The sequence below is a fragment of the Hippopotamus amphibius genome, chromosome 9 (genome assembly GCF_030028045.1).
Source record: "Hippopotamus amphibius kiboko isolate mHipAmp2 chromosome 9, mHipAmp2.hap2, whole genome shotgun sequence".
NCBI classification, from domain to species: Eukaryota; Metazoa; Chordata; class Mammalia; order Artiodactyla; family Hippopotamidae; genus Hippopotamus; species Hippopotamus amphibius.
Window position 1 is genome coordinate 121,051,148 of NC_080194.1, and position 24,915 is coordinate 121,076,062.

Below are 24,915 nucleotides of genomic sequence, written 5' to 3' on the forward strand. Positions count from 1 at the left end.
AGGGGCTATGGGGTCTAGGTGAGGGGCTGAACTGCCCTAGCAGTGTGTCCCTGCATCTGTGCACCTGTGCATGACCCATGCAGGTGTTACTGGGCTGGTGTGTCACTGTGTGGCTGCGTAGGTGTGCTGAGCGGGGTTCCCTGAGGCCTGGGGAAAGACGGCAGGCAGCTCACCTCCCCTCAGCTGCACGGAGGCCTGGGGGGCCAGTTGGGGAACAGAGACCCCACCCATGTTTCCCCAAGACTGTGGGAGACTGTGGGAGGGGGCTTTACTGGGAAGAGAGGATCTCAACACCTGCCCCCCAAGATTCGTGGGCAGCCTCTGGGCTCAGGGACCAGCCTGGCCATTTCTCTCCCTCCTCCAACAAAAGGGGCCACCCACACCCCTTTCGTTGGGGCCATTTTAAAGTGGTGCAAACAGGTCTATTTCTGTTTTGTAGGTGCTGGGGGCAGGGCATGATGTTAGGGTTGGCCTTTGGCCAGAAGCCTCAGACATGGCAATATGAATCCATTTCCACTGCCTGCAAAGCTGGGTTCAGGATGAGCTGGGGCAGGGGTACTGGAGGAGGTCCTACCCTTCCCAGGTACCAGTCTCCCTTAGATTCCAGTGAAATCCTCTCACCCAGCCCCACCCACACAAGTGGAGTCAGGCTGGCCCCAGGTCTGGCTGTCTCTCTGGATGGATGGGCTTCCAGAGAGGCTGAAGACCACCAGAGGCCAGAGCTGTCCTCAGCTTGGGGACAAGTGGGTTCCCTCACCACCCCAGGGAAGGGGCAGCAGGTTGTGACCCTAGAAGGGCTGGGCTCTGGCTGGGGAGGTCCTGCCTTGGAAAGATTGTGGGCAAGTGGGGCTCCAAGGGGGACAGTGCCCACCTTAGCCCACGTGCCCCCAGCACCCATGGCCTACTGGCCTTCTTCTCAGGGAATCCTTTGGGCAAAGGCAGATCTGATCCTTAGGTGTCCTCAGAAATGGGGGGTGGAGGGGTGTAAGGAAGTGGGGGGACTCCAGCTGGTGTTCTGCCTCCCCCTCCACTTTGACCCAGCTGTCCCCAGCCTCAGGTCCAGCTCACCCCCGCCCCACTGACCCCTATCCACCTGCCACAAAGTCTATTTAGGCATCAAGACCAGAGGCCCCTTCTGTGCTCCCTTCTCCACAACCCCGTTCTGTTTTGGATCAGCGTCCTTTTCTCCCCAAGGACAGGGGCCTCCGAACATAGAGCATACAAAGACCCCTCTGTTCCCTGCTGCGCTCACACAGCCCAGGCAATAAACACTGGAATAATGGCTGTGTGTCTCCACACTGCACCTCACTGTGTGGGCGACCTTGGCCCCCGTGTTTGTGGACACTGGCCCCTCCGTGCTGATGCCTGTGAACCTCTGGAGTGCCGGGCCAGGAGGCTGTGCAGATACACACAGCACCCCCCCACCTCCAAAGGCTGGGCAGACTCCAGGAGTCCCCTCTGCCCACAGAAGCTCCAGCTCGGGGTGGGAGTAGGAGGAGGGTGGGGGACTGTCGGGCCCCAGGTGTGGCCTGCGCTGCCTGCAGGTAATGAGAGCCTGGGGACTTGTGGGGGTGACGCACCTGCTCCACTCGGCGCCCCCAGCCCCACCCGCCCGGCCCAGAGGGCTTCCCCGGAGACTCCCCAGACTCCGGGCGGCGCCGTGGGGGTGGGGCAACCCTGATGGCCAGAGCGGGGTGCAGGCGGGGCGGGAGGCTGGGACCGTGACCGCGGCCGTGTGCGTCTGTGTCCGCGGCGGCTGTGCGGGGTCCGGGTGCGCCCGCGGCGGGGACGACCGGGTGCCGGCGCCGAGCGGGCGACACGCGCGTCTCTGCGGGGCTGCGCGGGGTCCGCGGAGCGGCTGGGGGCGCGCGGCGCGGGCGCGGCGCTGGGCGCGGGGGGCGCTCCCGGCCGGGATGAGCTCACCGCAGTCGCGCCGGGGCTGAACGCCGAGCCGGGCGGCGGCTCCTCGGCGGCTCGGCGGCGGGGCCGGGCCGCGGGCCACCATGCTGGGCCTGGACGCGTGTGAGCTGGGGGCGCAGCTGCTGGAGCTGCTCCGGCTGGCGCTGTGCGCCCGAGGTGAGCGGGCCCGGCTAGGGCCAGGGCAGCCACGTGGGCGGGGGGCTCTGGGCGGGGGGCTCAGCCCGGGGCGGGGCGGCTTCTCCCCCGCGGAAACTTTGGGGGCGCTCGTGGGGACCTCGCGGCGCGCTCCCCCGGCCGGGCTCTGGCAGGGGTGGGGGGCTTCGTCCAGACTAGACACTCATGGGGTAGGGGGCCAAGAGTGGGTGGGTCTGTTGTGAAGCCAGGGTGGCAGGGGGACCCTCTCCCCGTGGGAACCTGCCCCTGAAGTCCCCTCTCCCTTGGGTGGGGCTGGGGCTCCTTCAGGGAGGGTGTGGATCTCGGGGAAGACTAGAGCGCAGTGGGCAGGGACTCAGAAAGACCCTGCCCCAAGGCACCATGGGAGCCGCTCCCAGGACTGTGGGAAGGGCTCAGAAAGACCCCTGCGTTAAGGCGCCCAGAGAAGGGGCTTCGCTGACTGGGTCTGGAGGCACCAGGGGAATTGGCCTCAGAGCATACATAAGCTGAGGGGCTTAGAGAGAACCACCCCTACCCTTCAGGAGCATTATGGGGAGGAACCCCCAAGACTGTGGGGAGGCATTCAGGGAACCCAGTCCCTGAGCAGGGTGGTGGGGACCCAGAGGTGTCCAAGAGCATTATGGGACTATGGGACCCTGGGGACCCTGGAGAGCAGCAAAAAGGCAGAGCCTCTGCTCTAGAGCAGACCTCAGAGGTCACCACTCTGCAGTGGCAGACCCCATTCTTTGGGGCTGTTCCCCATTTGGGGTCTTCCTTCCCCTGCTGTTGGCCTCAGAGTCAGGGAGGGGCCCGGGTTGAATGGCTGGGCCAGGAGGATGCAGTGGGAGCCTCCATCTCTTGGGAGCCTTCTCTACTCCCCAGGCCCCTCCTGAAGAGGCTGGGGGTGGGTGCTGCCCTCCATCCTCCTGGCCCACCCCTCTGCCAGAGCCCTCACCAGCCTGCTTTTAAGTTCCTCCCTTTGGGCAGTGGGAGGTCCAGCTGGCCAGATGGCAGGCCAGCAAGTGCCAGGGTCAGCTGGCAGCAGCTGCCTGCATGCTCTCCCCGACCTCCAGTCCTCCTGACTGACAAGGAGAGGGGGCAGCTGCCGCCCGATGAGGTGCTGGACGAGGCCGTGCCAGAGTACCGGGCCCCGGGGAGAAAGAGCCTCCTGGAGATCCAGCAGCTGGACCCGGACGACGAGAGCCTGGTCAAGTACAAGCGGGCGCTGCTGGGGCCCGAGCTGCCTGTCGTGGGTATGCCCACACCCTGGGCTCGGGGGGGAGGGTGGGGCAGGGGCACCTGTAGACTTCTGGTTTCTCCTCAGACCCAAGCCTGCCCAACGTGCAGGTGACCAGGCTGACACTGATGTCTGAGCAGGCCCCAGGGCCCATCACCATGGACCTCACAGGTAACCTTCCAGGATGCCTGGTGTGACCCCGAGCCCCAGGTAGGGACCTCACAGGTAACCCCGCTCCGCAAAGTACAAACTGATCTTTTGGGGAGAGACCTGGGCTCATTGCCATGGACCTCTTAGGACTCCCCGTGCCCAATCTTAAGTCCTCAGGCCGTAGATCTCACAGATATTGGCCCCCTGTGGGGGCTCCTGGGGCAGGTCTCAGCCACCACAGGAGTTCACACTTAGCTGCACTTTCCCTAACAGGGGAGTTGACTGCGCTGAAAAACCAGGTGTTTGTCCTGAAGGAGGGTGTTGATTACAAAGTGAAGATTACCTTCAAGGTGAGGGAGCTGTTATAGGAGACACCAGCCAGCCACAGGCCCAGCCCCCAGGTTCCCCCTAACACCCTCTGTTCCTCAGGTCAATAAGGAGATCGTCAGTGGCCTCAAGTGTCTGCATCACACCTACCGTCAGGGCCTGCGCGGTGAGGACGGCATGGAAGGGGAAGCCCGGGGGAGGGGGGGTGTTCAGGGCAGGGGCCAGTGGGGCAGAGGGCAGCCCCTGACGCCCTTGCCCTCCCCCAGTGGACAAAGCTGTCTACATGGTGGGCAGTTACGGCCCGAGCGCCCAGGAGTACGAGTTCGTGACTCCGGTTGAGGAGGCGCCCCGGGGTGCACTGGTGCGGGGCGCCTATGTGGTCACGTCCTTCTTCACTGATGACGACAGGACCCCCCACCTGTCCTGGGAGTGGGGCCTCCACATCTGCCAGGACTGGGAGAGCTGAGTCCCCTGCCCCGGGCTGTCTTCCCACTCGCGGTCCTGGTCTCCCCCGCCTCTGTCAGCCGCTGCAAGGGACCCCTGAGCATTCCCCAGCCCCCTCAGTGACCAGACCCCACACCCACCCTCTGTGCTGTCCCGGGATGCCCCCTCCCCAGGCCTGGCACTGTGCCCTGAACAGTCCTATTAAACGTCGCTCTGTCTCGGTGCCCTCGGTGTCGCCTGTCTGCCTCCCCTCCCCTGGGGTGGGGGGAGCCTCCCGGCCTTATCTTCCCTGCGACCAGGCCTGGGTGCCACGTGGCGGCAGCTGCTTGGCCCCCCGCCCCCTTATCTGCCCCCGCCCCACGGGCCCCAGCACTGCCATGGACGGCCAGCTCTTGTCGGTGCTGCTGCTGCTGCTTGGGGCCTCAGGCCTGTGGGCACAGGGGCTGGGGCCCGGGGGTCCCTTGGAGGAGCCCCCTGAGGAGGAGCCTCCCGAGGAGAAGCCCCCCGAGGAGGATGGGATCTTGGTGCTGAGCCGTCAGACCCTGGGCCTGGCCTTGCGGGAGCACCCCGCCCTGCTGGTGGAGTTCTGTGAGTGCTCGGGGCCAGCGGGGCTGGGGGACCTGCAGGGGCCACCTGGAGGGTTCTACCCCCCACACCGGGGCCACTCAGCCCTCACTGTGGTCCTCGGGCTCCGTCGGACACCTGAGCCCTGAGCTGGGCCTAGGGGTCCAGCCTCACAGTGGTGGGGGGCGCAGGTGCAGGGGAGCCCCGTGGTCGGTGTCCTTCTACAATCTCTTCCGTAAAGGGCCAGCCAGCATTCAGGCTTGCGCATTCTGCTGGGTTTTTACAGGCCTTTCACGCGTGAGAGCCATTCTTAGCCAGCGGCCTCAACAGGCAGATGGCCATGAGCTGGCCTCAGGGGGTGGGAATGGAAAATTTTTCCTAAACTCACTGTCAGGACAGTACAGGCCACTGCAGCCCTGAGCTGGGGGCCTCGAGGAGTCTGGTCTCTGGTACTTGGGCTCCGTGTGGCCAAGGCTCAGGCGGGCCTCTGATGAGGCAGGTGTGGACAAGACAGGCTTGCTCCCTGCTGGGCCTGACTGGCACCAAGGTCTGCCAGCTCTGGCCGGGCAGGAGCAGGGGCTGTGGCTGGGGTCACAGAGGCCTGGGGTGCTCATGGCCCTGTTCCCCAGACGCCCCGTGGTGTGGGCACTGCAAGGCACTGGCCCCTGAGTACAGCAAGGCGGCTGCCCTGCTGGCAGCAGAGTCGGCCAAAGCCAGGCTGGCCAAGGTGGATGGGCCCGCAGAGCCAGAGCTGGCCGAGGAGTTTGCAGTGACAGAGTACCCCACGCTTAAGTTCTTCCGTGATGGGAACCGCACGCACCCGGAGGAGTATACTGGTGCGTGAGCAGGCGTGGGCGGGTGGGCGGGCGGTGGGTGCCGGGGTCTGGCCCAGGCTGAGGGGAATCTCTGCAGGCCCCAGGGAGGCCGAGGGCATCGCTGAGTGGCTGAGGCGGCGGGTGGGGCCCAGTGCCACGCGGCTAGAGGATGAGGAGGGTGCTCAAGCACTGATAGATGCCCGGGACGTGGTGGTCATCGGCTTCTTCCAGGTGAGCTGGTGGCACGGGGGCTGGGCGTGGGAGCAGGGTCTGTGAGGTCAGTTGGCCTCACAGGCTCGGGCCCCTTAGGACCTGGAGGACAAGGATGTGGCTACCTTCCTGGACCTGGCCCAGGATGCCCTGGACATGACCTTTGGCCTCACTGACCAGCCACAGCTCTTTCAGAAGTTTGGCCTCACCACGGACACTGTGGTCCTCTTCAAAAAAGTGGGTCAGGCCCAGAGTCGGGGCGGAGGTGGGGGTCGGGGTCAGGGCTCCTGCTGACCTACCCAGTGTTGTCTAGTATGACGAGAGGCGGGCAGACTTCCCAGTGGATGAGGAGCTGGGCCTGGACCAGAGGGATCTGTCACGCTTCCTCCTCACACACAGCATGCACCTGGTCACGGAGTTCAACAGCCAGGTGAGCGGGGCTGGAAGGCAGGTGGGGGTGGGGAATGGGAGGCGTGTGCAGGAGCCGCCCACGGGTGCCACCTGCCACTTTCTCCCCCCGTTCCCCATCCCCCCCCGCCCCGCAGACGTCCCCTAAGATCTTTGCGGCCAAGATCCTTAACCACTTGCTGCTGTTCATCAACCAGACCCTGGCCCCCCACCAGGAGCTGCTAGCGGGCTTCCGGGAGGCAGCTCCCCCCTTCCGGGGGCAGGTACTGGCTGGGCCTGGGGGGCAGGGCGGTGGGGAGGCGGGGCGCCCACTCAGACTCCCTGCTGGAAGGTGCTGTTTGTGGTGGTGGACGTGGCAGCCAACAACGACTTCGTGCTCCAGTACTTCGGCCTCAAGGCCGAACAGGCCCCCACCCTACGCTTCACCAACATCGAGACCACCAAGAAGTACGCGCCTGTGGATGGGGGGCCGGTCACCACTACCTCGGTTGCAGCCTTCTGCCGCGCAGTTCTGGCTGGGGAGGTCAAGGTCCGCTGCTGGGCTGCCCACTTGGGGGGCAGGGGTGGGAGCAGCAGCTCTCGGGAGAGACCCCCAATGAAGCACCTGGCGGGTTTCCCCAGCCCTATCACTTGAGCCAGGAGGTACCCCCTGACTGGGACCAGCGGCCAGTCAAGACCCTCGTGGGCAAGAATTTCGAGCAGGTGGCTTTCGACGAAACCAAGAACGTGTTCATCAAGTTCTGTGAGTGCAGAGGGCAGCAGGCTGGTGGGTGGCAGGGACCCTGCTGGCTGTGCTGATGCCCCCCTGTCCTAGATGCCCCGTGGTGCACCCACTGCAAGGAGATGGCCCCGGCCTGGGAGGCGTTGGCCCAGAAGTACAGGGACCACAAGGACATCGTCATCGCTGAGCTGGACGCCACGGCCAACGAGCTGGAGGACTTCCCTGTGCGCGGCTTCCCCAGCCTCAAGTACTTCCCAGCGGGGCCTGGTCGGAAGGTGAGGTGGGACCCTGTCCTTGGTCTGGGCTCAGTCTAGGCTCTTCAGACTTTGCTTGGAAATGGGGTGTGGCCTCAGAGGGCTGGCCTTGGACCCAGAAGGATGTGTCCCCCAGACCCGCCCATCCCTCCTCAGGTGATTGAATACAAAGGCGCCAGGGACCTGGAGACCTTCTCCAAGTTTCTGGACAGCGGGGGTGAGCTGCCTGCAGAGGAGCCCACACAGGTGCCTGGAGCCCCCTTCCCGGTGAGTGTCTCTGTCCCAAGGCTCCAGGCCTCTGGACAAGTCCTCTCGACAGGTGGCTGTGGGCTGACATGGGCGGGGCTGGGCTGACATGGGCGGGGCTAGCCCGACGGTGCAGCTTCCAGCTGGGTCTCTGTGACCCTTTCCAGGAGGTGCCAAAAAACACCACGGAGCCCAAGGACGAGCTGTAGCTGCATCGCTGTCAGTGCCCACCCAGGGAGCCGTGTCCCCTGGTGCTCGTGGAAGCTGTGGGCTGTGAATAAAGAGCTCTGGTCCTGGACTGTGTGTGTGGTTCCTGAGCAAGGCAGGCCCCCGGGCCTTGGTTTGGGCCCAATCTCAGCCTCCTGAGGCCTTTACATCTTGGATGGGGCCCAGGCCTTACCCCAGCCCTCCTGGGTAGGCCCCTGGCTCAGGTCTGGGGCAGGAAGGGGAACCATGGCATTGCTGCCGGCGTCGGGCCTGCTCTCTCCCAAGCTCTGCCAGTGTTGCTGCACGACACACACTGTGCCCCCCATGGAGGCTGACCTGACTTCCTTTGGTGCCCGGGTGATGGGACACACATGCCAGGAGCTGACCGAGGGGCATGCCCGCCAGCCATGTTGGACAGGTGCAGTCCACAGCTAGGGAAGGTTCAAAAATGGTTTTATTTCATTATTATCCAAGTACCTTTGAAAAGATAATTGTACAAGTCAGCGCATGAAAAACGGGCTCGGGGCAGCCCCCCCGCTGGCCCAGGCCTGAGAAATGTACATATTTACATGGGCCCTTAGGAAGGAGGGGCCCAGGACCCGCTGAGCCCGTGCTCGGGCCTCAGTGCTCCGTTGCTGGGTCCACACAGTGGCAGGCAAGAGACAAGCTGTGTTGAAGGCACTCGGTGACACGTACAATGGACAGAGGCCCCATGGGGCCCCCCGCACCCCAGCTCTGGGATGGGCCTGACCAGGGCAGGCCATGGTGGGCAAGTCCCGGAGGGGGAAGCAGAGCCTGTGGGGTGAGCGCCGGGGGCGTCCACAGTTAGCAGCAGGGGGCCACTGGGGAGGGTCTCGAGGTGGCCCCATGGCGGGCTCCCTGCTGGGGAGGGCTCTCGAGTGTCCCACAGAGGAGTGGGTGGAAGCCCATGGGACCCCCAGAGGGACCCCCGCCCCCTTCGACACAGATGGACTGAAGGGGTGGCGGCTGTGGGGCGGGCAGCACCCAGCCTTCCGCCAGCAGCCGCGTGTCTGCCACACTTGCGAGAGCACACGACCCAGCACAGGCTCTCGTGGTGCGCAGTGTGGAGGCCAGGCCCGCCGCTCAGTCCACCTTCTCCACCTTGCCGATGATCTTCTCCTCGAAGACAGGCAGCACAGCCCCGTCCTCGCGCACCTCCTCAAACACCACGCCGCACTCGAACTCGTCGCTCACTTTCTTGAAGTAGTATCTGTGGGCGGGAGGAGGCAGTGAGGGCAGCAGGGCCGGGCAGCTTGGCGGCCACTCTCCAATACCTCCTGCAGGGCCCTCGTGGGGACCACACGCAGGGTCCCTGCCCTGGCCTCTGGGTGCTGTGGGGAGAAGTAGGTGGGCGCAGGCGCTCTGGCCTCTCTGCTGGGCTACCATGCCCACACTCAGCCCAGGCCCCCTTCCAGTGGCCACAGCAAACTACCCAGGCAGGCCCACCACAGGCTGAGCCAGCTGAGACCCCATCTGCCCCTGCTCGTCCTACAAAGCCCGCCTAGGTGCCTGCAGGGGCTGTCTCAGGCTGGACCCGCAAAGGAGGGTAAGGAGGCTGAGACGAAGCCAACTCAGGTCACACCAGTACTGGGGACCCAAAGACCCTCCACACCCCTTGCCTGGCCTGGAGGCCTCGGCCACCTGAGGCCACCCACGCCTCACCCATTGTGGGGCTCAAGCCAACAGCCCGTGGCTGGAAGCAGAGGCAAGAACTCAACAAGGTGCGTGCACACGGTGCTGTCCTAAGCCTACACCACCCCAGCCTCTCACCTATAGTTGCCCTTCTTGGTCAGCAGCTCCTTGAACTGGCCCAGGGTGACTGCGCGGCCCCTCACCAGGGTCCGGTAGGGGATGGGCTCCCCACAGAAGTAGTAGGCCACGACGATGCTGTCGCACAGCTGGGCACTCCCACCGCCTGCCTTCCTCTGAGATTTTGTCCTGGGGGGAAAGAGAAGCAGTGGTGACTGCTGGGCCCCAAGGCCCTCAGTAAACGATGGGGTAGGGCCTGCAGGGTGAGCTGTGGCACGCTCAAAAGTGACACATGTCCAAAGGCCCTGATGCCCACCCGACCCGCACAGCCACATCCAGGCCTGAGGGTTCGCCCCATGTGGCACCTCAATCCAGGTTTTCAGTCCTGCGCCAGCCACATGCCCTGACACAGGCAGACAACAGCTCGTCGCCTGCCCACCACTCATCCGACCAATGCCCACCACCCTGCTCCACCCACTGCGAGGCCCTGAGCTCACTGTGCCTGAGCTGCCTGCTGGGCAGCACCCACTACCCAGACCATGTGAAGTTGGGCGAGCAGGCTTCTCAGAGCCGGGATCCACAACGGCTCTGCTGGGCTGCTCCAGACGGCCAGGCCAGCGGACCCGCCCCAGCCCCACCTCGAGGCTGGGCTGCACTGCTCGTGTTCCAGTAACGGCCTACAGCTCCAAACTTCAAAAACACCCAAGGCCAAGGAGTGGATGAATAGAACTGTGACAGATCCTGACACAGCACTGCCTCATGGCAGAGAGCTTGTCAGAAGGCCAGAGGCAGCAGCCTGCCCCACTTCCAGAGAGGGCTCAGGCCAGCAGCACCTCCTGCCCAGGCTGGGGCGCCTCACCCCAACGGGCACTGAGGCAGCACCCGTCTCCTCCAGCGTCCTGTCCTGTGACTGCTCCAGAGCTGCCCAGGTGGACCCGGGCACAGCCCTTGCCCCGGTCAGCTGGGCATGTCGGCATCACGTCAAGAAGACCACTTGAGCTCACAGTGGGCTCTACTCTCCCTGGGGCCCACCCCACCAACCACCGGCCCAGTGCTCCTGGGTTCACAGCAGGCGGTCACCTCAGCTGTGTGGCCCTCTACTGCTTGAACCAGGCTCCAGGCACCCGCTTTCCTTCCCTCAGTCCTTGCGACCTCAAGCTCAGCCTGTCCTGGAAGCCCACCTGGGGTTCCCGTGGGGTCCATGCTCTACAGAAGAGACGCAGAGTCCCTGCTTCTCCAGGGGCCACCCCTGAGGAGTGACCTATGGGGAGGCTCTGAGCCCTCCAGTGCACTCGGCTGGGTGTGATGAAATACCGTCTGCGGTCTGCCTGGCGAGGCCGAGGTGGGGGCTCCCTCCTTCTGCTCTGTCTGAGCAGAAGTGCAGGGACAGGGTAGCCAGCACTGTCTACGTATGGCCCTCGGCTCCCCAGTGCCCAGCCTGGACATGTACCTGGGGAGCTGACCCGCAGGTTCCTGCCGTCCCTGGAGAAGAGCCCACTCACTGGGCACAAGTGCCCAGGGCTGATGCTTCCGGATGGCAGTGCCAGGGGAGTCAGGGCTGTGTCTCCGACCCTGTCAACCCAGGCAGGTCTCTGACCAGCAAGTCCCAAGGCCTGGTGGGGCACATGAGGCCAGAGTATGGGAGGCGAGCGGACCTCCTCTCTGGTCTGTTGGGTCACTTGTCACTATGTGGATGGTCAGCGGTTCCTTTGACAGAGATACACTTGCAGCCCCAGCTCTTCAGGTGTGGTGCCCGAGCTCCCATCACAGGCACAGCTGCGCCACTGCAGGGCCTGGCCGGCGGCACGGGCTGGGCGGTACCGGGAGAACCCGGGGGGAGCGCACGTACTCTGTCTCGGAGAGCTCCAGGTCGGACACGGCTGGCACCACGCTCAGCACGGGTGTGCACGCTGGCCTGACGCAGGAGCGCCCCCGCTGGATGACCTCCTGCACATACCTAGGGAACAACGGCGCCAGTGAGCCACACAGGCCTGGGCAGGGCCTCCAGCAGTGCTCGGCGGTGACCATGGGAGACCGGCGGTGACCATGGGAGACCGGTGGTGACCATGGGAGACCGGGCGGTGATCATGGGAGACCGGCGGTGACCACAGGAGACCGGCAGGCAAACAGAGCAGGGGTTCCCAGGACGCTGTCACCACAGATGAGGCTCCCACTGCACGCGGCACACAGTGGGTTGTGGAGCCAGGCCAGAGGATCAGGGTCCATCAGGAAGAGTCGAGAGGCCAGCGCTGCTTCCATCCATCCAGGATTCCCAGACCCTCAGCCGGCAGATGGGAACATGCTGGGGTCCTGTCACTTCGTGCACACTTGGAGGAGCCTTTGCCTTCGGAGAGGAGCTGCCCCAGCCTCCTCCCTGGGGTGCGGCTCTTCCTACTCAGCGCTCGACACAAACCCGGGCTCTGGAGCGCAGTCACTGTTCCGTCTGAAGGGGACTCGCTGCCCAGCAGCTCCTCTCCCAGTGGCTGTCCAACCTGGGGGCGATGCTGTGCAGCCCTGACACGACTTCTACTTTCACCAACCTGGGTGGGGGTCACCCCACGAGGAGGGCCCAGCGACCTTTGCTCTGTGGTCTGTAGCTGTTTAAAGAAGGCCCACGTACCCTGGACTGATCAGCGTGGAGGTGCCAGAGCTGCCTGTGTGGCTCAGCTCAGCGTCACTGGCCAGACAGGACACGCCACTGGGCGGGGCCTACAGGTGCTGCCAGGAAGACCGGACGGTGGACAGCAAGGACGATGGGCCAGGGAGCCCCTGCTGGGGGTCTGTGCAGCATGGAGGGGTCCAGCCCCGCCGCCCCCGCCACTTGCTGCCCCGCTTGCCTCTAGCTCACGGGCCAGCACCAGGCAAGGGCTCCTGCACAGCCCACGCCGCGGCTCTATGCTGACCGAACAAGATCACAGGATGTGAGACAGGTGGCCGTAAACCTGGTCACCTTCAGTGACCCAGGGCGTACATGCAGGCTTCTGGCTGTGCTTCAGATGGACACTGGGGAGGGTCTGCACCCTGATGCCGGCTTCCCGGAGCAACCCCGACCCACACACAGTGAGGCCAAACCCCAGATGCCCAGCTGACCAAGGACTGGGCGAAGGGAGCCAGTAACATCTGAGGAAACAGTGGCCACAGTTTGATGACCACACTCCCCAGATTTCCAGGCCCCTCAGAGACCCTGATCCACCTGGGAATTCCAATGGACCAGCACACCCAGGAAAGTGACCTCGAAGGCCCAGCTGCAAGGGTCCAGCCTGGAGGGACGACCTGCCCCCCTCCTCCAAAGGAAGGGCCTTCCTGCCACCCTGAAGGTAGAACGGGGCCTGGCCTGGGGCCACCCTGGCCATGAAGGCCAAGGAGGGCACAGTGAGGACGGCTGTGGGGCTGGGGTCTCTCCAGGAGAGTTTACACCCGCATACATATCAGCACTGACGTCCCTCCTGCACGTGACATTAGGGCTCCCCTCCATGTGGCTGTGACCGTGCGTTTTGGGCCCCTTTCAGGGAGGCAACTGGGATCACTAGGACTGCCCCCTCCTGGCTCAGCCAGCATAACAGCCAATGGTGATCGGACTGCGACTTTCAGTGGCCCCAAGGTGAGGGCGAGTGGGCACATGTGCAGGGCAGCTGCAACATAGGAAGGGCCCCCTCCCTCCCCAGAAGGACAGTGTGATGACCACCTGCCCCCCAGCCCTCGGCCACACGGCAGCAGCCCCTGCTCTCCCAAGGCCCTGTACCTCTGCCTTGAGGGTGCCTTGCTGGCCCTCTTCTCCTCCTCCTCCAGGCGCCGACGGGCCTCCTCCAGCTGCGTCAGAGGGTTGGGGGCCGGGTTGGGCGGCATTGTGGGGTCCTGGATGAAGAGATGCGAGGGCTGCACGGAGTTGCGGAGCTGGGCGCTGACCCAGGGGTGCACGGCCCCGGGACGCTCGATGGATAGGGGCCGTGAGCTCTCGTGGGCCTGCTGCTTCTTTGCCCCAGATGACCTGTGGGGGCCAGAGAACAAGGTGAGCAGTGCCCACACACCCCATGGCCCCCTGCGATGCACAGTCTCTCCTAGAAACTTGTCTGTACCTTAACAACTTTATTAAAATATAAATCATGTCCTATGTAAATACTTTTTCTTCTGCTTCCCCATGAAGACTTCTTTCAGAGAAAAGTTTTTAGTGTTATTGAAGAGTATTTTGATGTTAAAATAAGTGCTCTTTATGAAAAACCTGAAACATTCAGGAAATTCAAAGAAATAAATATAATTTAGCAATAGCCACTCTCGGCATATTCAGTGTATTTTCCTTCACCATTAAAAACACTTGACATAGCTGGCACAAATCTGAACACATGATTTTTCCTGATTTTCACTCCACATGACATCCAGCTCCCCATCATCACACTTGAGAACGTGTCTTATGTCTGTGCGACCTGCTGTCATTCAACCACTGAATGGAATTTGAGTGAAAACATCCGCCTCTCTCAGCCAAACTGGAGGCTTCAGAAACGGGGGCTTAGCCCCAGGAGCAAAAAGGAGGGAATCCCAAGGGGCTCCGGAGGGAGTGGGTTGACCCAATGCCCTTGTGAGGCCAGAACTGCCCAGGGAATGTACCCCAGGGAGAGGCTGACTCCTCCTAAAAAGTCCCATGAGGCCAGCCACAGGGAGACCTCAGCCCTGTCCCCCTGCCCTCACTCCATGCCCCCCCCCCCCCGTGCCCCACCTCCCCTGGGCCCACAGACCCCAAGGATGGCCTGGTGGAGACGCTGCTGCACTAGCATTTGACAGGAGCCACAGGCCATCCAGAGGGCAGGAGCCTCCCAAACCCAGAAGGCTGTTTCTAGACTCTTACTCTTTACCCACAGAAACCCTCCATTTGGGATGGGGGGAGCAGTCAAGAACAGAACCAGTCCTTATGAAGACCACAAAAGAGAGAAATCCAGAGAAGCCAAAAATCTACTCCCACCTCCACCAGAGCAAGAGAGGGGCTCCCAGAGAGGCCTCCCCCTACCAGGACAGGCTTTGTGACTGTAAAGGGTCTGGACGCTGGCAGAGGGCTTGTTCCAAGGTCAAGTGGATACAATACACAGGAACCTTGTGTCACCACGGACCTGCCTCACACACACCACTCGCCCCTCCCCAACCTCACCTAGGAACAGTGGGGGCCAGGGAAGTCCATCCATGGGCCGACCCCACCAGCCCCAGGACCCATGCCCAGCCCTGTCCCCACCACAAAGGGGACAGGGGTGACACCGAGATTGACACAGAGCTCAGAGGGGCACAGACCAGATGAGAACTGTCCCCGGCAGCCAAGGGACAGGCAGCTCAGGCCCACAAGGCTCCTCCCGTGGGCCCTGCCTCAGCTCCTTCTCACAGGAGGGTGGCCATGTGGCAGCAGGCCCCTCCCTGGCAGATGGGGCTGCAGCGAATTTAGACTGAGACCCCCACAGTGGGCACTCCTGCCCAGGACACTGAAGCTCGTTGACTACCCCCACCCCATCACAGGGCCCACACAGGGAGGCGTCAACCTCAAGCTGCCATGGACTGGACCCAATTTCACAGAATTCCTCCTTCCGTGGCATGTAGCCTGCATTAAGACCAGCTGCTCAAGATGCTGACAAAGGGGCGCTAGAGGCTGGCAGGGGAGCTCTGCATGCCTGTGCCCACGGGTGGATACGGCCCACACCTGGACGCGGCCTCTTACCCGTGGCCGGCCTTCCGGTGCCTGCTGATCTCCTTCTCGCCCTCGATGATCCACTGCATGATCTTCTGGTTCTTCTCTGCATCCTCAGAGGGGCCTGGCGCCTCAGCGCTGGTGCTCTTCCCCAACTCGGCCTTCTTGGAGTTTCTTTTGGAGGTCATGCCCGCCTTCCCGCTGCAAGAGCAATACCTGGGTCACCTGGTACTCCAGGTGGCCCAGCGCAGGATGGCTGGCTCAGACCTGCATAGCCAGGGGAGGGCAGCCTGGAAGGGCCCCTCCCTGAACGCGGGGGGCTCTGCCCTGGCTCTGTGGGCATGAGTGGGGTTGTTTCGGCAGATTCTATGGTGGGAAGGGAAGGAAGAAAGGCATCCAGGCAGCCTGGCTGGGAGGGCTGGAGCCAAGGTGGCGGCAGCAAGGGCCCGGCCAACCCCCTTACCCAGACATCGCCCTCGGAAAGGGTACATCTGACCCAACGATGCTTCAAGGCTGGAGGCCAGCACACCCAGGCACACGTGCCTGCTGCCTCTGTGGTTAACCTTCATTTAATGACTTTTAAAAGGGAATTCTGGCCTGAAAGCTGAACAGAAGTCACAGCAGATACGGCCTCTTACATTGACCCCTTTCTCCTGGAAACACACACAGCCTCACTGACACAGATGAAGAAAGAGAAAACCACTGTGAACACTCACCTGTAGGCCAGGCTGTCACTGGCAGTGGGGGCAGCGCCCATGCTCTCTGTGTGGCTGCGGGGCTTAACTGTGTGGCTGTGAAGCTCTGGGCCCCACGCGAAGCTGCTCTGGACCCGGCGGGAGGCGTCAGCCTCGGCTGGCTCTTTGGGCCTGGCTGTGCCATGGTGGCCGTGGTGGTGTCCGTGTCTGTGGAGGTGCAGGCCGGCCGTGTCCAACTTCACCCCCGACTTGGGTGTGTGCTTTCCGTGCCCGGGCATTGCGCCCCCTAGCACCCCCATCTTGGGCATGTGTGCGCTATCTGGCGAGCGGTGGCCGGGTCCCGGTGACTGGCAGCCTGGAGTCCTCATGACTCGCTGCACGTGCTCATCCAGGATGCTCTCCGGATTCTCTTCGTGCGCATCCCGCAGCCCCACGCAGCCCACATCCGCATAGCGGGGTGGGAAGTGGTGCCAGGCCGGGGCCGAAAGCAGTTTATGACTGGCCCCCAGGGGGCCAGAGGACACATCACCATCCTCACCTTCCTCCTCCTATGGAGACAAGGCCACATGTTACCTCCGGCACTGGCTGTACCGCAGAAACCCCAGGTAGTGCCAAAGGGGCCACCCTCCTATCCCTGCCGAATCCCCAGCGAGCGGGCTGGGCTCTGGGCAGGCTGCGTGGCAGAAGGGCATGGACGGATGGGTGCTGGGTTCACCACGCGAGTGTGGGGGGCACGCAGCCACATGCCATGAGGAGGGGCACAGTGTCAGTGCCTTGGAGACCACCAGGAAACCTGGCACAGCTTCCATTTTCTTTTATGCCTCTCAGTAACAGTTTTGTTTTTTCTCAGTTGAGCTTTCCTATTCCTCAATCTTACTGCCATATTTTCCATCCTATTTTCAAAGAGAATGTTGCCCTTAAACAGAAGAGCTCTTGGTTTTTGCTTATCTTGCTATTGGTGTCTTAATAAATTCTCATATTAAACTAGCAGAGGACTTCCTAGGGGGCGCAGTGGTTAAGAATCTGCCTGCCAATGCAGGGAACACGGGTTCGATCCCTGCCCCGGGAAGATACCACTTGCCGCAGAGCAACTAAGCCCATGTGCCACAACTACTGAGACAATGTGCCACAACTACTGGAGCCCACGTGCCTAGAGCACGTGCTCCACAACAAGAGACGCCACCACAATGAGGAGCCTGAGCACCACAATGAAGAGTAGCCCTTGCTTCCTGCAACTAGAGAAAGCCCATATGCAGCAACGAAGACCCAAAAGAGCCGATAAATAAACTAGCAGAATTTCCTTTGACTCTGAGAGTTACCATAACCATAACGGTAAATATAAACATTCAATACAAGTCACATTTAATTTCTTGTCTTATTGACTTGTTCAAAGCAGAATGCTGAGTATATCTGGTCATAACTGAGAGAACAGGCGACAAAGCCACTCTGCAGTTTAACACAAAAAACTTCAGAAGTTCACCACAAAACTCCTCACCACTGTAAAAGTACCTAAATGTCATTCAGACACACCATCAGCTGTGGGTACTGCAACTCAGGATGGAAAACGGCACCAAAGAGGACAGATGGGGAGAGAGGGACAGACGGAGGGGGCTCACACACCCTTGTGGGTGCAGCTCAGAGCCACCCTGGCACAGCCCCAGACCCTTGGGCTCCTGCATCCCATCCTATGCCCCCATCCCGACCCCTGTGCTTTGCAGGGATGAGGGGTTGGGAGACTCCTCAAAAAGTCTTCCCTGGGGCACTGCAGTGTTGACACCATTCACCCCCTAGGACATCAGAGAGCGAGAGGGAACCTCCAAACTCCTGGGGATCTGATACCCAGTTTTTCTCAATGGCTCTGCATGTGTAGAAGTTCAATTTTAGACTTTCAAAATATTGGGTTGGCCAAAAAGTTTGTTCAGGTTTTTCAGCACGATGGTACAAAAAACCCAAAAGAATTTTTTGGCCAAACCAATATTATAGATTTACGTAACCATTCAGCTGCTAGTTTGCATTTTCTTTTGTTTTTATTTTTGAAGTTTTACAATGCAAGTAGGTTATTTAAAAAAATCTGTAGTGGGACTTCCCTGGTAATCCAATGGTTAGGATTTGGTGCTTTCACTGCAGGGTCCTGGGTTTGATCCCTGGTTGGGGACCTAAGATCCCACAAGCTGCGTAGCACGGCCAAAAAAAAATGTAAACGAAAAAGAAAAAACTAGTTATTCCCTTTCAAAAAGGACTCTCATTTATAACATGATTCACACAGCTTACAAAATCACACCCGGTAAGAGACTCAAGATGCACTGCCAGCTGCTAGGCAGTGTGCCACACCCCTGAGGACCAAGGGACGCCCGTGGAAGCAGACAGGCTGGAACAGCCACGCACCTGCAAACGTGACCCTGAGGCCGGGCACTCATGAACAGAGGCCACTGCACGTGGGAACCCACCTGAGCTTGAGGCCCTGTGTCCACTGACCAGTTGTTGAACCAGCACTGGACATTTGTTTGGACACTTTCTGTTAAGTCAGAGAACACCGTTCAGTCCAGCCCCTCCCCTGAGAGTTCATGGGCTCCAGGCACAGCCGCCGAACGCCTGCCAGGGACGCCATGGAGAGCAAGAGTCTCAGACTCAGATGTCACGAAAAGCACACTTGGGGGCGGATTTCCCTGGTGGCGTAGTGGTTAAGACTCCACACTCCCAATGCAGGGGGCCTGGGTTCGATCCCTGGTCAGGGAACTAGATCCCACATGCATGCTGCAACTAAGGAGCCCGCCTGCCACAACTAAGACCCAGTGCAACCAAATTAATTAATTAATTAAAGAAAGAAAAGAAAAGCACACTCAACACCTACAGCTGCAGCTGCCTGTAGGGTGTCTCGCCCAGAACACTAACCTGCTGGAACCACGAGCACACGTAGCCCCTGAGCCAAGACTGAAAACTTGACAGAACAATTACAAAAGCTCAAGTCTGCAATGAAAAGGTGGTGAATTCTCGCTTTAACATTTCACCAAATATTACACACGTTATTTCCTGAGCACGTTTTAGAGTTGTTAACGGCGACATGTTCAGAGCTGCCTCAGAGAGAGGCAGTGCCATGGAAATGCTGCCAGTCAAGGAAGACGTGGCCTCATCACATGTGTGGCCTCATCACATGCATGACTCAGGGCTGAGCTCCTGCCAAAGCACCTGCACTTCCCAGGAACTCTGATCTGTTTGTTTTTCCAGAGCAGGCTCGCAGGAGGCGGAAACCATGTCCCTATCTGTTCCTTCAGCTCCTCCACAGGCCTGATGGCCCAAATGAGAGCAGCTCAGCCAGCCTAACCCCCACCATGCCCAGCTCAGCCAGCTACTTGCTCCCAAGCAGTGAAACCAACTCATGGGAGCTGGCGGGGTGGGTGCCTGCCAGGTGACCTTGGGCAGATCGCTGAGCCACAAGGGCTGGGAGAGGACAACTGGTTGGCTCAGGGGAAGCCCTCAGGCTGTACCTTCTCTGCCGTGAGTCAGGAGAAGAGAGCGTGTGCCGAGCAGGACACACTCCCGTGAGGCTCCTTGTGGTGCAGCACTGCCTGCTACCATGTCACTCTCAGGGCTGCCTGCTGGTGCTGCGAGGGGTCCCAGACTCTGAAATGCTACAGGAAACCTGCCTGCTGTCTCCCTGTGGGGGAAGATGGGGGAGCCAAGCCCCCTACTTGAGGGCTGGTCATCACTGGGAGCTCTGGAGCCGGGCACAGGCAGCAGAAGACCTCCAGGTGTGACCACCTGCCAGGCCCCACGTCCACCCTGACGGCAGTGTCCCCAATTGCAATGCACATGGCCCACCTGGGGAATGAGTAATGTGGAACACCAGGGCCCTCCCAAGGGTTCCGATGGAGCCCGGGAGGGCTCAGGTTCTGCGTGTTAAACAAGAAGATCGGGCGACTGGGTGGAGGAACAATTCCTTCAAGAGATGTCACGTTTCTGAGTTTCAGGTATTGGGCAAAATATCAAGAAGAGAATGGATTTCTGTTCTAAGAGAACAAGCGAAGGTCCGTGTGCCAGCGGCACCGAGGCCCACAAAGTCCAGGGAGGCCTGGGCATAGGGAGGGCATGTGAGGGGCACACCTGGCACCAGCACCTCTGCACAGAGGCCCCAAATGTATGGAAACAAGTTTAGTAGAATGAAACCCAGGGCAACAAAAGCAAGGTATCTCTGGCAGTTACGGGCAGAAAAGTATTAAAGCAAACTACAAATACTGTGAAACTTCTTAGCCTCCAAAGTTCCATCAAACAAGGCTACACGTCAGAAAACAAGACAAATCAGAACCTGTGTCCTGACCTAAAAGCCACTCTGCACTCTCAGGCGACAAGCAGGAGCCTCCAGCCCCTCCTGCCCGTGTGAGGGCATCTCAGCGCTGTGTGGCAGGGAGGGCACCAAGCAGGACACAGGCCGGGCCTGGGCCTGGGCCTGGGGACAGGTGTTGAGGAGAGCCACCCACAAGCCCCCAAGGTGCGGAATGCAATCCAGCAGGGTGGGGAGGTGCTGGGGGCCTGGAGGGAGCAGTTCAGGGCCTGAAGATGCCCTAAATTCCACCGAGTGTGGTCACACACCTCAGAAACCCAGCATGGCCCCTCACCACAGTAGTCACTCACCATCCGGACGCGCTTCAGCCGCTCCTCCAGCTTCTCCTCGGCCTCCCGCGTCCGCTGCACGGCCTCCAGGCGGTGGATGAGCTCCGCAGCAAACTTCTGGGGCTCCACGCGGACTTCCTTTGGCATTCGGTACGTGCGCTACAAGGAAATGCCGCTGGTGAGCTGTGCATGCAGCGCGGACCTGCCCCATGCCCAGATGGCACCACCACGCCAAAAGTGAGGAGAGAACATGGGGTCTGCATTTTCTCTAAATGCAGAGACCACCTCTCCCCCACCCGGTGCTGACCCAGCAGTGAGAATGAGCAGACAACTGCCACTTCCCACCTCCCACAACCGTGGATGGAGACGCTGAGCAGGCCGGAGGCTGCGTCTCCTGGGCAAAGGCCACCTTGACACCCTCAGCCCAGATGTGCCCACCCCAAGGGCTTCTGGCCTGTCCTGCAGAAGCGCTTCTCGTGACTGCCCAGGCTGGGACCCAGGGCGGCTGGGGCCGTGGCAGAGGCATCTGGGCAGGAAAGCTGCAAAGACCACTGAGGACAAACACGTCGAGCCTGCGGGCCGGAAGGGCTGGCCGCTCCCTGCAGCGCCTGCCCTGCATACGAGGGGGCAGCGGTGCCCAGCATTCAGGTATGTGCAGACCAGGCTCTGGTCTCTGATGTCTGGAGGTAAGGGACACAAAACTCTGGGTACAGGAAAAAGTCAAGGGAGAGGTGGGACATGGAAGGCTCTTCGTTTCAGAGAGTATAATTCCGTGATACATTTTATACACTGGAGAGCTTTTACTTGGGGGTGGGGTACGGTAGAGATAGCTTTAATGTAACGTGAAACAATTTCAAGTCCAAAACAGTTGCAAGGAAAGCACGAAGAACCCCTGTGCACCCTCACCTGGACCCTTCACCCAGACCCCCACCTGCTGCCACCTGCCACACTTGCTGTCACTTTCTTCCCCACATGTGGACACACACTTTCCTGAGCCAGCAGAGAACACTGCACACGTGACGCCTGCTGACTCCCACACACTTTAGAGTGTATTTAACAAAAACCAAGGACAACCTTGTATCTAACCACAGGACAATTATAAAAAAAAAAAATCGATACAATATTCCTATCTAATCACAGATTTTATTCCAATTTCAGCAGCTGTCCCAATAACGTCCTTTATAGCAAAACATGTTTTAAAAATCTAAGCCACTGAGGTCTGAGTGAGGGAGGGATGGGAGTAGCAGGGGTGCTGTGTGAGGAGGGTGGAGGGGCAGAGGGGAGGCCCAAGGGAGGGAGGGACTGGAAGGGCCTGGGGACAGGGTGGCACACAGGGACCCTCTCTGACCTCTGGGTGGACAGTGGCTATGTAGAACCCTGGCCTTCAGACACAGAGGCAGGCGAGGCGGGACGCTGCAGGATGGCGGTGGGAGCCTGGGTGGAGGTGGTGCTCCACGGGCTCCCTCCAGTGGGCTCTGGATGTGGTCTGGAGCTGCACACCCACTCCTCATGTACAATCAGCAGTGAGAACAGTTCCCAGTTCCTCGGACACGTGTAAGACTAGGGATGAATGTCATGTGAAGGGCTCAGAGACAAGCAAGTGGGGCTAACGCTGACCACGACAGGCTCGGAGAGGCCTGGACACAGGGCGATGCTTCAGAGACACAGAAGTTGGTGCCAAAGGCTGGGCAGTGTCCAACACCAGGCAGGGGTTTGTCCTGGAGCCGAGAAGGCCATGCCCAAGGAGGGCAGTCAGGATGCCCAGAACTTCTAGAACTCCTGAGAGGAGCCTGAAGAGAAGGTAGGTGTGGACGGTGAGCCCCAGAGGACTGGGCGGTGGGACGGCCAAGGGGCTGGGCCCTGGAAGGAGTCCTCACGGCGGGCATTGGGACCGACCACAGGGAACTGAGAGCAGCCCAGCCCCACCAAGCTGGCCAGCCAGAGGTCAGAGGCAGGAGAGCCAGGGCAGGGAGCCCTTAGCCAAGAGTGCCATGACACCAGCACGCTGTCCAAATGGCAAAAGCACACAGTTCTGACTGCACAAGAGCAGGAGAAGCTCTTGACGAGACTGATCAAGTCGACTCTGGAAAACAGCCTCCAGGCTGTGCAGCTGTGACTCCGAAAATAGGACAGCTGTCAGAAATTACAATAATTATCAGATTCACGGAAGAATGGTGACTTTCCAGCTTTGAAAAAAGAAAAGAAAACCACAAAGGAAAATGTTGCAACTAAATAAAAATATGAACTTCTGAGCAATTTAAAAGGCCAACAAAGAAAGGAGAGGCTCCTCCCTCATCCAAATCCTTAAGGATTTCAGGACCAGACACTTCATGACCGGAAGATCACGGGCACCCCCATGTGCTGGCACCTCTGTGCCACAACAGTCACCCACATGTAACCCCTCCACTGGCTCCCAAAAACCCCACGTGTCTCACAGTGAGGAGCACTGAAAGCAGCAGACCCCTGAGAAATAGCAACTCCCAAAAAAGACCTTCAATGACAGCAGGAGCCCTGGCTCCCTGGACCTGCCTCCACCCACCACTCAGTGTCTGGTCCGACAATCAAACAAATGTGGCCAGGCTCTTGGGGCACCAGCTACAGAAGACATATCGCTGGCAAGCAGAGGCGAGAAGCAGCATTCTCTTTCTTTTGGCGGGGAAGGAGCCCACAAGAGTCATGGCGGATGAACAGTGAAGTCTCTCCATCACCTTGAACCTCAAACCACATCACTGAACAGAACGCTGCTGCACCTTCTGCCCCGAGCACACAGCCAGGCTGGGCACGGCCGCTGAGCAGCCCTCGCCCCATCAGGGCCTCCGCTCCCCGCCTGCAGGTGGCTGCACCCCAGGGAGGACACCCCCAGCTGCAGGCCAGTGGTGGTGTTTCTCCTCTTGCCCCCATTTACCCAGAATGGCTGTTCCCTTGAACCCAGGCTCAAGGTGCAGGGCCAGGAGACACAGACCCTCAGGACACAGGACAGGCCACCGAGGCCTTTCGGGGACCTGCAGGCACCGCTGTTCCAATTCTGGAAGCTGCTCAGGCAGCACGCAGCTCTGGGCCACCCTGTCCTCTCCGCACCCTCAGTGCTGCGTGCGGATGACCCACCCCCATGCTACTCCGGCTCTTTCTGTAGCTTTCGTCTAACACTTCGTTTAATTTTTCAAATTAAAAAATTTTTATTTTGGAAAATATCTCAAACCTGCAGACAAGTTCCAAGAACAACATGAAGAACGTCTTTTCTGGATCTGACAGAAGCCAGCATGCTTCCTACACACAAGGACTTTCCCACACGAGCACCTCCAGCCCTGACCTGCCTCCCCCAGTGTCACCCTGGCAGGTGCGGTGGCCTCAGCTGAGTCCACTCTCAGGCCTCCTTTCCAGGACTTTCATGACCCCATGACCTATGAGAGTTAGTGGTCAGTTCCTGTGCAGGACGGCTCTTAGCTCAGGCTGTGTCCTCCCAGGGGCAGCTTCACCATCCTGTCGCAGACACAGGAGCCCAGGCAGGTCCTCCTGCAAACTCGCTTTCTCCCTGGGAGTACATGTCCTCTGAGGGGACACTGGGGACGATGCCAATGCTGTGCTCGTCATCCAGCTCGACCCCTCCATCATGTCAGCATCCACGCACAGACACCACTCCATGGCACTGACTGTGACCCCTCCCATGTCCCCTTACTCCCCTACTTTCCAGGACGCAAGATGCCAAGCACCTCCTCTGCGCCCCGCCCAGCCTGGTCCACAGAGCAGAGCAGAGAGGACACGTGTGGCCACGGCCTCAGCTCAGGCCCAGGCTGCTCCAGACAAAGAGCTGGCTTGGTGCTCCCCAGGAGGCCACCTGCAGGCAGACACCTGCGTATGCACATGCATACGTGTACATGCACACGCGCACACACAGCTCTCACAGCATCTTCCACTTGTCCCTAAGCAGACATGGTTGGTGCCTGGTTCAGGCCCATCTGTGCCAAAGGCTGGCTGGGAGGTGACACAATGCTTTCTTCACAACCACAATCACTTTTCTTATTTGGAAATTAAAGCATCTACAGAAAAGCAAAAAAAACTCTAACCCAGGAATCCTTACAGAGAGGGCAGGTGTGAGCAACCATTCTGAGGAGTATCTGCTGTCCCTGCACAGAAATCACCAGGGAGACAGACACGAGTCACCGCACTGCAGAGGCACCAAAGGGAATGAGACCGCATCTTCCCTGCAAGGTCTTTCCCGCTCAAAGTCAATGTGTCCAAATGAGGACAGCTAATCCCTCCTGTCACCAGCGAAGGAACTCTCTGCTCAGCCCTGCCCTGCACTGGGCTCTGTGAAGGTCCCCAGCGCCTACCATCAGGAGAACCAATACCACCTTGTTATTTTTATCCAAGAGATGAAGTTGAGGCAGCTTTGAAATCAGGATGCCCCATGGCTCAGCCACAGACAGCCGATGCCTCATTTCATCCTAAACCAAGCAGTGGTCACAGGTACTCAGGACCAGGACACTGCCACGCTGCCCCACAGAGCCACCGGCCACCAGTCTG

The 24,915-nt window shown here is 60.3% G+C and overlaps 3 protein-coding genes across 5 annotated transcripts in view; 2 read left to right on the forward strand and 1 right to left on the reverse strand.

The window, feature by feature from the left end:
• Positions 1-1,959: 1,959 nt before the first annotated feature.
• Positions 1,960-4,453, forward strand: ARHGDIG (Rho GDP dissociation inhibitor gamma). Its single transcript, XM_057749645.1, has 6 exons — positions 1,960-2,076; positions 3,147-3,326; positions 3,398-3,481; positions 3,734-3,810; positions 3,890-3,953; positions 4,054-4,453. Exons 1-6 carry the CDS (start codon positions 2,004-2,006, stop codon positions 4,251-4,253), a joined length of 678 nt encoding a protein of 225 aa, XP_057605628.1. The 5' UTR covers positions 1,960-2,003; the 3' UTR covers positions 4,254-4,453.
• A 140-nt stretch (positions 4,454-4,593) lies between these two features.
• Positions 4,594-7,658, forward strand: PDIA2 (protein disulfide isomerase family A member 2). Its single transcript, XM_057749530.1, has 11 exons — positions 4,594-4,819; positions 5,425-5,631; positions 5,708-5,841; positions 5,920-6,057; positions 6,134-6,250; positions 6,366-6,491; positions 6,560-6,757; positions 6,850-6,970; positions 7,043-7,224; positions 7,360-7,470; positions 7,617-7,658. Exons 1-11 carry the CDS (start codon positions 4,609-4,611, stop codon positions 7,656-7,658), a joined length of 1,587 nt encoding a protein of 528 aa, XP_057605513.1. The 5' UTR covers positions 4,594-4,608.
• Positions 7,659-8,098: 440 nt separating this feature from the next.
• AXIN1 (axin 1) overlaps positions 8,099-24,915 on the reverse strand; it is a 59,053-nt gene continuing 42,236 nt past the window's right edge. For 2 of the 3 annotated variants that reach the window (XM_057748611.1, XM_057748612.1), the window contains exons 5-11: positions 20,413-20,550; positions 15,805-16,331; positions 15,119-15,289; positions 13,169-13,414; positions 11,276-11,383; positions 9,448-9,615; positions 8,099-8,887 (exon numbers count right to left, since the gene is read on the reverse strand). In XM_057748611.1, the coding sequence (XP_057604594.1) occupies positions 8,761-8,887; positions 9,448-9,615; positions 11,276-11,383; positions 13,169-13,414; positions 15,119-15,289; positions 15,805-16,331; positions 20,413-20,550 (1,485 nt within the window). In that variant the 3' untranslated portion in view covers positions 8,099-8,760. The remainder of the gene's footprint in view (positions 8,888-9,447; positions 9,616-11,275; positions 11,384-13,168; positions 13,415-15,118; positions 15,290-15,804; positions 16,332-20,412; positions 20,551-24,915) is intronic. The other variant, XM_057748613.1, reaches the window with a different exon arrangement.